The 10,860-nt window shown below is 39.8% G+C and overlaps 3 protein-coding genes across 3 annotated transcripts; 2 read left to right on the top strand and 1 right to left on the bottom strand. All coding sequences in view use genetic code 11, as the record gives it.

Moving 5' to 3' along the window:
* Window positions 1-2,262: 2,262 nt before the first annotated feature.
* On the top strand, window positions 2,263-5,653 carry EGR_00733 (CD151 antigen; the record flags this gene model as incomplete). Its single annotated transcript, XM_024489982.1, has 3 exons — window positions 2,263-2,631; window positions 4,005-4,088; window positions 5,594-5,653. The coding sequence occupies 3 exons, from the start codon at window positions 2,263-2,265 to the stop codon at window positions 5,651-5,653; spliced, it is 513 nt and encodes a 170-aa protein (XP_024355385.1).
* Window positions 5,654-5,847: 194 nt separating this feature from the next.
* On the bottom strand, window positions 5,848-7,828 carry EGR_00734 (U1 small nuclear ribonucleoprotein; the record flags this gene model as incomplete). Its single annotated transcript, XM_024489983.1, has 8 exons — window positions 5,848-5,981; window positions 6,097-6,267; window positions 6,451-6,552; window positions 7,176-7,257; window positions 7,292-7,354; window positions 7,391-7,455; window positions 7,487-7,604; window positions 7,688-7,828. The coding sequence occupies 8 exons, from the start codon at window positions 7,826-7,828 to the stop codon at window positions 5,848-5,850; spliced, it is 876 nt and encodes a 291-aa protein (XP_024355386.1).
* A 499-nt stretch (window positions 7,829-8,327) lies between these two features.
* Window positions 8,328-9,930, top strand: EGR_00735 (Ropporin-1-like protein; the record flags this gene model as incomplete). Its single annotated transcript, XM_024489984.1, has 5 exons — window positions 8,328-8,461; window positions 8,492-8,615; window positions 8,847-9,008; window positions 9,307-9,482; window positions 9,879-9,930. 5 exons carry the CDS (start codon window positions 8,328-8,330, stop codon window positions 9,928-9,930), a joined length of 648 nt encoding a protein of 215 aa, XP_024355387.1.
* Between the last annotated feature and the right edge of the window lie 930 nt (window positions 9,931-10,860).

Genomic DNA, 10,860 nt, shown 5'->3' on the forward strand with positions numbered 1-10,860 from the left:
AATTAGCCCCTATGTACCTCGCTGGGTGGGCTGGCCTTTTGGGCCATGCCAATAGCCCAGACACCTTCTCCGTGCTAAATATATATATTCTGCACGAGTATTGTATCTTCTTTCGTCTTCAGGGAGTCTCGGGACGCTACATCTTGTATCTCGCTGGGTGGGCCAGCCTTTGGGCTATGCTAGTAGCCCAGACACCCTCTATGCGCTGAATACATATATTCTGCCCGAGTGCTGTTTTTTTTGTCTTCATGGAAGTGTCGGGACTCTACGCTACAATTCTATAACCCGGCGCTAGAGAAGACTACCGGATGATGTAACGATTTATCAGGCCCTAAGGGTAGGACCAAAGCTAAATCTGGCGGTTTAAAGCCGGTTTTGCATTCCACATCTTGATAAAAAAAGAAGGCTGCGCTGACGCTTCCACCAACTTCACATATTACGTTTTGATTTCTTCCGCTTTGGCCTTCATACCTTTGAAAGAAGTAGTAAATGTGTTATGCGAGGATGGGATATATGGGTTGGTGCCTGTTACAAGTGGTACAGATGCTGCGGTCAAACGCGTTCTAGGTATGTTTACTCTTTTGTAGTCGGTGGCGTCTGATCCAATAGAAGATTCTCAAATTCTGGCTACCTCTCGCCTTAAAGGTGCGCTTAAACAAACATTAAAAACATATATTCTCCCAGAGTACTGCATATATTCTTTAATCTTCAAAGAAGTCTTGGGACGCTATATTAATAGCAGCGGTACACAAAGCTGATTTTAAGAACAGTTGTTATAACTTCTATTACTGAATGACAAACCTAAGTATGGCGATGGAAGTGCGCGTGCTACGGGTGAGAGAATCAGTGGTGTCCCATAATTGAGATGTCAAAATGACGCCTACCTTTATAACTACTCAGTCTGCAGGAAAATTTTTAACAAGTGTAGCTACAAAAGCGGATCCTCACTGCACCCCTATGGGTACAACAAATAAAAGAAAACGTGCTACCTTCTCTACATTTCTATTAGCTGAATAGAACACAGATAGATTATGGATGGGCAACACTAAAGTGAGAAAAACGTGTGTTAAGGAAAAGAAGAAGCGAAACCCTACCCCCACAAGACAGCGTTAAATCCATTTTTCGCTACGGGACTGCTTTGATGCCAGTGTTCCTACGACCAGCAATAGACGCGCGTGATGGCTAGCAGATTTCCCCACAGTAGAATTTTTAGGAGGTGTCAGTGATCTTACGACTGAGCATCTCCTCATTCACATGGAATATTGATGACCGGCATCGTTGGTCTTTAGGCGTATCCTAACAGCATTGATTTTTTCATGATGGCCAATGTGGGGGTTGACCAAGGGGAATGGTGGGAACGACGCTTAAAGAGAAGAGTAGTTGTGTAAGTCCTTGCATGTTTAACGCTCTATTTTGCAAAATCAGACACCCAGGTACTCCGCCTTTGTACCACTACTAAATAAACTGGATTTAAGCCTTACTAGTAGTTCCACTCAATTTTGTATATTAAATGCATACATTCTGCTGGAGCCTTATGTCTTCTTTTGTATTCAGGAAAGTCTTGCTTTGCAAATTTTGTATTCAGAAAGGTTTTTTTTGTAAAGCCTTGCATGGGCGAAGCAAATTGGAATTTTTTAACCTTTTTTGTTTGAAAAAACTGGAAATCTACATTAAGAATTTTCTGGATGTCTGATGAAAGTTAAAGTTTGATTTAGATCTAAATTTACTAGCGTTTATTTTTAAAAGTTATTTTTCGGCTCTAACTTATAATTCTTGTTTTTATATTTTTAATATTCTATTTAACTGGTTAAGCACTTAAACCGTTTTTAAGGTCAAGTAAATAGCGGTACATCTAAATCATTTTTAGTCTCTTAAATGAAACAGTCTGATAGCCGGATTCAGCATGACCGCCTTCTAAATGAGAGTTCCCAAAGCAATGGGAAGAAGGGGAAAGCTTTGTGCTGCTCTCTATCATCGAGCTGGATAAAAACCTTCCTAATATTCTTTACTTCAATTATAACGGTATTTTTATCGCTCGTTACCAAGTTTAGGCTATTGCACTGGCTTTTATTGGTCTTGGAATCTATTTATCACTTGTTAGAAGTCCAATTCTACCACTCTTACTGGGAGAGACGGCCTACGTTAACACTTACCTTCTTATATGCATTGGGATTTTGTTGATAGTCGTATGTGTATTCGGGTTTGTCGCAATATCTAAAAATGACACACCGTTTTTAAAATTGGTTTGCTGTTATAAAACTAATGTTATCGGAGCAGTACGCCACCATTTTAGCTCTGGCACTGATCTTGCAATTTTGTGCTGCTGCGGCTGCTGTGATTTACTATAAATTAGCTTACGGATGGAACGCTGATGCGCTTATCTTGAAAATGAATAATGAATATCATTTGGCAGACACTGATACAACTCGTGCTGTAGACGATCTTCAAAAACAATTTCATTGTTGCGGAGCAAGAAATTATCGCGATTGGCATGGGACGGGTTTTGAAATTAAATCGAGGATTCCTTTAAACAAGAGTTCTACAATTCCAAGTGTTGTTCCAAGTTCGTGCTGCATTGGACCGCATGCAGAATGTGGCAGGATAATTCACCCTTCAAACATTTATTACAAGGTATTTTTCTGACCAATTTAGCTTTATTCTGCTAGTTTCATGCATTTCATATTATAAAGCAATTATTTGCAGGATAAAATAACTTTAGTATAATTTTTTTATTTGGGCCTTACTTTATAAGAATACCCTTTTTCAAAAATTCACTTAACGCATTGAACACTTTAATATGACAGTATTTCATTGATAGGTATTCTGCTACCTATCTACATAGTGTCCCCCAACTGGGGTTGTTTACTTTCACATTATTTCCTATGCTTTTTGGAAACTTTTACTTTATATTTTCGTAGAAACAGCAAAATTTATTAAGCTGAGGCTTCAAACGAAAATGTTCGCCGTTTAACTTCCCCAAAATCTCTGAACCTACCCCAAAAGTAATTTTTTATAGTTGATATCTATTTGTCAACCATTTTTATCATAATGTGGGTTATTGGATTATATTTTATGGTACTATAGGAGATTCAGCCCGTTTTTAATAAAAAATAACTAATGTAGTCATTGCCTTTATTCCTACTCACACGACACAGCTACAATTATACGGAATATCCCGTGCATAATCTTAAACTAGAATTTCTTATTGCACATAGAAATTGATATCTTTCTCCCAAAAATCTTGCTTAAAAGCGATATTGTGCCCTTTCCAAATAATTGCAGTCACTAACGTTCGAGCTTAGAAGTATAGGTGTTTCCTGATAAAATTCACTTTTCCTTGAGATTCTCAACGCATAAGACTGTTCTCATTGAAGGTGACACTAGCATTATATTTTGAAATCATCGACACAGAAAAATAATAAAATGCGGTCCTATACGGTATACGGTACACAGTAGCGGAAGCATGCATGTGTTTATTCGACTGAGAACGTTCATTGCCTAATCAAGTTCCCTTCTTATGGTACGGTTCTTTGTTGCATATCATAAAGTGGTGCAGTTATTTTATCGGGAGCATGCAGTATTCGCTTGGTTGTTGAATTTCATTAACATATTTAGCACTTCGCTTGGCTGATAGGGTCATCCGTGTACAGCGCTTTATTAGATGTTCTGCGGTCAGACGCTGAGTGACAGTTTGCTCCAAGATCAACTCTTAAATGTTTCAAGTTGGCATCTTGGTATGAAGCGTCTTTGTGCCAATTAGTTCTGCATTGGAGGCAGGACGTCAAATATACCCTCTGCGACCAGCGGTGTTGCTCCCGTAGGTGCACACCTACAGAAAATGGCTGCTTGTATCTATAAAATTGGGTTGAATTCTTAATATATATGATTATTTATTACTTAAAATTTTACAGAACATCTTTTGGGACATCAGCCTTAACGATCAACCATGATGCAAACATATGTATTAGGCGGTAGATTGACATCTGTAAATAATTTCCTCTTAGGGTTGTATGTCAGCGATTACGGATGAACTGAACTCTACCCTTTTCATAATCTGTATTGTTCTTCTCGCTCTCGCGGTTGTTGAGGTGAGTTAACGGTCTATTAGTTCTCGCCCCCTCAATTTTTATTAATATATATCAGACAAGCATTGTCCGCTGTCAAGTTAACACCGTGTTCAAAATTGCATACCTCAAATTGGAATGTTTTTGTAGAATTAACCTGTAGAAAAACAACTAATTAGTTACTCCATTGTTGAAGCAAGAAATAGCTATTCACAAGGGATATCACATGACTTGAATTTGTTAATCCCTTAGGTTTGTGTCTATATTACAAATCAAAAGCCGAATTCATGGCAATTGGTTTGTGCGTGGATACAATTCGATATGTTAGGCGCACCTATTAAACTCCAAATTCATCTATTTCTAGAAAGATGTGACTTAATTTTGAGACACTTTGTCCCTGCCAACGCAATATCAAACTTCTCTGTCAAAGAGAAGATCTGGCTTCCACTATGGCACAGCTACCAACTATGCAGCCAGTACACATGTATATGCTGGTGTTTGTGAGACTGCGAAAGGTAAACGTCAGGTCACTTTGCTATTTCATGAGAGCACAACCTAGATGACCACAGATGGGATTTAAAGCTGCTCACTGCTGAAGCACGACGTGTTTTATTCATTAAAGAACCTTTTAAATAGGAAGATCTGAAAATAAATGGACAGACGGCACTTCATACCACAATAAACTTCAAATATTTACTAATTCAGTTCTCATGCTTATTATTCCGTAACTACAGGTCGTGTTCAGCTTTTCACCCTCTTCATTTTTGGGGCCTCGAGAGATGGTCTGTGCGGCGCATTAGGAGTAGTTCTCTTTTAACTCCTTATCCATTGTTTCCTCTAGCTCCTTCGGTCAATTAAACTAGGGAACTTCCGTTGATTTAGTTCAAGTCAAAAGCGCTGAATACTGACTGCGTGGAGTGGCCACTAACTACCTCACCAAAGGAACAAATTTGAAGCTCAACAAGTCTATGTAAAGGTTATTTTGAGGGAACTGAGGTGAAATCCTATTTTTAATATGCAAAGGTAATCCACGCAAAGTGAAGTACTTTGACTCACGCCATGACAGTTTGCTGCCTTGAGAAAAAAGTTCAAAAGGCGCACTCCCGCCAAGAATGTTGATTAGACATACCAATCACAGCGAATGAGTTACAAAAAGCAGCAGGAGCGGTCTTAGAGGAGTGAAACCAGGTGATACCCAACAGCACTTCCCCAGTATACAGCTAGGACCTTAAGAGCGAACATAATCCGACCAAATAACTCAGGGTGGTTGGTACCAGTGGCGATCGAGTTTTTGACGCTGAATGAATATCAATCCACAACCCATTGTGAACCAATTTAGGACTCGTCACACGAATCCCGCCACACGCCAATGCGCCACGCCAACCGAGTTCAAGTGTGCGGATAAGAGCGTCAAAATCCCCTATTCGGAGGGAGTGAACACGTTACCAGACGTTTGCTCCAAGCAAGAGATCCTCACATTACGCATGAAATTCTGCAAAATCATGGATATTTTTTTTTCAACTTTTTAGCTTATTGGGATGATTCTCGCTTGCTGCTATTGGAGGGCTCCAAAATACACCTACAGCTGAAGATTTGCCTCAATCCTACTCCACTGTGACTTAGCATCAATCACCGCTATAATACACATTGTTACCAGGACAATTGCTTACCATGTTTTAGTAAAAAGGAGGGCAATTTAATACAGAATGATATTGACAAAAGTTGAAGAGTAAAAGGGGTGTGTACATGGATTTTATTAAAAGCTGAATTGTTGACAGACAGATTAGTAATCCCCATTATATTCCGCTTTAATCTCCGCGCCATACTCACCATACTGGGACATTTCATCCCGACGATATCGGTCTCTGCGTCCATGCTCGCGGGAGCGATCACGACTGCGTCTTCTTTCCCGGCTATCTGAAACGAAACGTGAGCTACAGTGCATAATTTACACCAATAACAAACGCACCCGAAGCAAAAGTAATTCACGATGAAACCAGGGACTTAAGCAACCAAATTAAAAGTAGCTTACGGCTCCTACGACGACGATCCCGGTATTCGCGGGACCTACTGCGACGTCTTCGATCACGATCGCGGTCGCGGTTCCTCTCGCGATCCCGGTCCCGATCGCGATCTTCATCTCGCCTCCTTTCATCACGGCGTGAGTCACTGGGGCCGCTGCGAGACTTACCAAGACCCTTACCTGTTAGCAAGCGGGAATCGAAAACGAATAATGTAGGCAGTCAAAACGACACACCGTCCAGTAGGAGGTGATGCTGAAATACTGTTGCAAATGAAACGATTTTCTAAAGATTCAAGTGCCATAACGAATGTCTGTTAATGAATAGAAAATTGATAAATTGGCAAAGCAGACTTTAAAACGAACCCAATCGCCTCGGTCGCCAATCCGGACGGGTCCTTCCGCGTTCAATGTCGGTAAGAATACGGTGTCCATCAATTTTCCGGCCGTTCGCATCCTTATTCGCAGCTTTACAGTCAAAGCAGGAGTCGAAGACAAGAGAGTTCAAGAACGGAACAAGAACGAAGTAACAGGTAAACACAAATGATACCCGACCTAGACCGCGCTTACCAAAACTACCGTTGGCTAGAGCGTCGTACTTTCCGTGGACATAAGTTGACGAAGTTTGGACCTATCCCAGTGTGGCTACTGCGTATTATCATGAGCAGTATTACCAGAGCAACCTTTTCCCTGGTAAATCTTACCCGGCTTACCAGAAAATAAGATTAAATGTTGCAATTTGCCTAATGACATTCAAACGCGGCTAGAAGATCCCAAGCCGGCAATTGTAATTCGGTCTGAATAAAAAAAGACAAGAAATCTTACATCAATGCCTTTTTGTCACAAACTAATGCTTTCCCTTAAACCAGGTACCCAAAGAAAGATGCGAGCGCTTGCTCCGAACATAAGCCATACCTGACGCAAACTGATATCTAAGTATTTCTCATCCAGTCGTGCTGGCTGATTAACTGTCATCTGCGCTTCAACAAATGGTCAGTACAAAAAATACAAGAGGGTATGACTCTACTCAGGCAGAGAAATGCGGTGAACATTGATTACAACACTAGTTAACATACAAAAACCAAACTTACCATGCATGTCCCTTTCATGCTCAAACTCGATAAAAGCGTAACCCCGAGGCTTGCCAGTAGCTGCATCCTTGATCATGAATATCTGAAACCGATGAAGTACCAGAACATGAAACTACCTTCTTGATCGGCCCATACACTTCAAACTCTCTGCGCAGCTTGTGTTCAGAAGTATCGTAGTTCTAGATTAATAGACTGAAAAAGGCACACCTATTTACCAGTCGAGCAACGAAGAGAGTGTTATAAGCATTTGTTGTACCAGAAACAAGTTTCTTTGGATTCCCTAAAGGAATAAAGTGGACAATCAGACATACACAGAGCAAGATCGCGTTCAAGTTTGTAATTAGCCTGTTCCTGTTTTTCCTTTCGTTTCCGAGCCTTCCTTTCCTCTCTAGTTTCGATTCGAGATGAGGCGGGAGTTTCGGAAGGATCCTGTGCGTCACAACAAATAATGATTTTAGAAAGGAGGGGTTAAAAACAGTAAATAACACAAAAACCCAACAGCTGAAAAATACCTCAAATTCCCCCAAAAACTGGGCAACACCGGTATATGGAAGTTTTCTGTGGTTTTTGTGCTTTTCTATTGGGGGCACATATGGAATCGGGTCGCGCGGAGCAAAAAGGGCAAGCAGATTCGGAGGCAGAAACTGAGTCATCCTTTAATGCAACAAAAACGCGCTGGAAAGCCAGTGACACTTTAAACAAGAAGACCTTTCTAGAGAAAAACGAAGTAACGAGTAAAACGAGGTGACATAGAGTTGCGTATGGTTTGCAGAACAAAGTGCTGTTTTTGTTTCTACTAGGCCATTATACATCACAGTGCAACGGATTTCAAAAAAGTTCTTCTAATATGGTTAGTAAAACACTAATAACCTAATAATCACCAAAAGTGTTTAGTTTTAGATACATGGTTTGCAGTGTTGAAATAGCCATAGGAGTGGGCAAGTTGTAAATTATGTCACTGTTAAATAACTTGTGCAACTTGAATAATTCCTTTAAAATCGTTGTGTTTTGTGGTTCAAAGACCTAATTTAAAGCTTTTACAGCACATGAGTCTACTGTACTTCGACTAATCGAAAATGTTGTGGTTGGTTTTAACGCATCGGCTTTGATGTTGTTATAGTGACTTTCGCGTGAACAAAGTATTTCTGAGGTATGCAAATTTCTGAGGAGCCCTATTATTGTCACGAGCAAATTGAAATTCCACCGCTTTTGCCTGATATTCTAAAGCAGTTCACTAAGGCGGCTATTCGAACGCAACCAAAGGACCCCCTTGTATGGTCATACGAGTAAGGTAGATCAGGTGGTGTTACCTGTAGGTACTTTAAGGCACTTGCACATAACGAGGTCCCACCGGTTAAAGAGCGTCTAGAAATGGCCATTTCTTCGCAAAAAACTGACACAGGACTGACGCTCGGTCTTTTAAAGATATTGCACAACCAGGTATAAGAACTATTTTGAATTTCAGTTGATGGATTTCGGCAATGCTTGCAACCTGCGTCGTTGCCAATTTTTGTAATCTACATATTTTGTTTAATACTAGGAAGCCCTTACCAGTTCTTATGTGTTTTTATAGCTTAAATTGTCCTTCGAAGATAAACCAGCTATTTTACTTGTGGCCGGTTGTATAGATATGCTTTTCTGACTTACACTCTTTTGTTTTGCTTTAATTAGCTTGGTGGCTTTCAACGTGTGAATTTGTGTAAAATTGAGGAGAAATGGCTTGCATTAGCACTGCCTTTAGAACGTCTTCAAGAAATTTGGCGCATCGGTAACTTCGGTGATGATGCTCGTTGGCTTCATTTTTTTGCCCTAGCGGCCACTCAGGTTGCTCCTGTAGGTGTGCTTGAAGTTCATACCAATCCTGCAATCAATCGCTTTTAAGGGCACAACTCTTATTTCTGCATTTTTTACTCTGTTACATCCTTGGTGTCATTGGCAATGATTACTTTAGTCCTAACCTCGAGATTTTTTTTTGAAAAATGGTTGTTTCCTGGTTTTCTGCAACTTAAGAAGTAGCACAAAATTTGCCCGTCTAGTTAAGAGCTTCATATTTTCCAAAAGTATCGAAATTTTTGTGCTAGGTGGTGACAATATACAACCAACGAACGAGTTATTTGTCGATGGATTTTAGACTTTGGCAACCACAATGAAACTACTTTGTGAATTATTAACTTCCGATCCAGAGGGTGGTCATGCGCGGATTTCGTTCGAACTTTTTAGCGACCTCTACAGATACCTCGCACAGATTGATGGGAATGTCCCACTGGCGCACCAGGAACAGATTCTCACCTACCTTGCTTTTGATGTGTGCGTTTACGATTCCTTTCTTTTTCTCAAAACAAAATTTACTTTTGCCATCGGCTCTAATTTTCACTAGTTTCTTTTTTTAGGTCGTAAATAATAAGAGCAGGTTCATTATGTACACCATCAATTTACTGGGTTTTTTAATAATTTAAACCTTTTCACTAGAACTCCTTTGTCTAATATTTGAACATATTTTGAAGTCAGTGGGGGAAGTTTATGGGAATTTACTGCTGGTGATTAACATTAGTGCACAATTACTTGAACCGTTTTACTACGGTACTCTTTGGCTATTCTTTCACCAGAGTACTGTTTATATATAGCAGACATTGCTGCATTGTGGTGTCATTTGTTCAGAAAACTACTTTTTGCTATTTTGCACTTTATTGAGCACCTTTTTAGGCCCCTCAAGGTTCCACATTGCTTGGGTAACCAAAAATTGATCGACTGTTAATTATTCAATGAATACATTTTCCAAAATTTTCTTAAATCATGTGTTTGCCCATGTCTCTATGTAATAGCTATTAAAACGGTCCCAGCTGATCATAAAATATTGTTCAAAAATATAATTGAGGGTAAGTCAGTTGAGAGGTGGATATGGTAGTGCTCTCCTCATAGCGCAACGCACTTTTTGTAGAAAATCAATTGCTTCTCTCTAGAATAAATGAAAGTGGTACTTCCCCATGCTTCTGCGACTTAATTTTGCCTGTGAATTGAGCTAAAATTCGCAGTTTGTCTATTGCACTGTTTTTCACACTATAATGACAAAAGAACTCATGACTGTTGTATGGAGTAGCAAAAATACTGGACCCACTTTATAGGAATCCTTTGGAGGCAAATGTGGTTTGTGAACAGATATATTTGTCATTGAAGTTAAGAGGTCAATACAAATGTGCCTGTTTATAATTTTTATACTCAACACGGAAATGTAATCAAAATAGGCTTAACAAACGCATTTAAGGTTTATACATTAGCCAAACATTTATAACGAAAAATGTCAAATTATAAATGGAGGGCATGGGTGAGTTAAGCGGTCTGCCATAATTAGTGCGCAGCAAAGCAGTTTACCTTAAACACAGGCGGCATTCAAAACCGTACTTGCCGTCCGATTGGTTAACCTCGGTTTTATCCTCACTCATGTAGAGCTCTCAGCAGCATAGTCCACTATCTTGACAGTGAAATTATGAATTTACAATAAGATAACTAGGAAAATATATTTTAAGTATCAAAAAGTCAATCCGACAGTGTTTGAGCACTTGCTATACCTGTGGCTTTCAAAATGGGTTTTTTTTCAGGAACAACTAACTTCTGTTGACATACGTGGGATTTGCCATCAGGTAGCGGAAAGGAGCTTATTTGTAGTACGAATTCGAGCAACATGGAG

The sequence above is a fragment of the Echinococcus granulosus genome, assembly GCF_000524195.1.
Source record: "Echinococcus granulosus chromosome Unknown EG_S00003, whole genome shotgun sequence".
In the NCBI taxonomy this organism is placed as follows: domain Eukaryota; kingdom Metazoa; phylum Platyhelminthes; class Cestoda; order Cyclophyllidea; family Taeniidae; genus Echinococcus; species Echinococcus granulosus.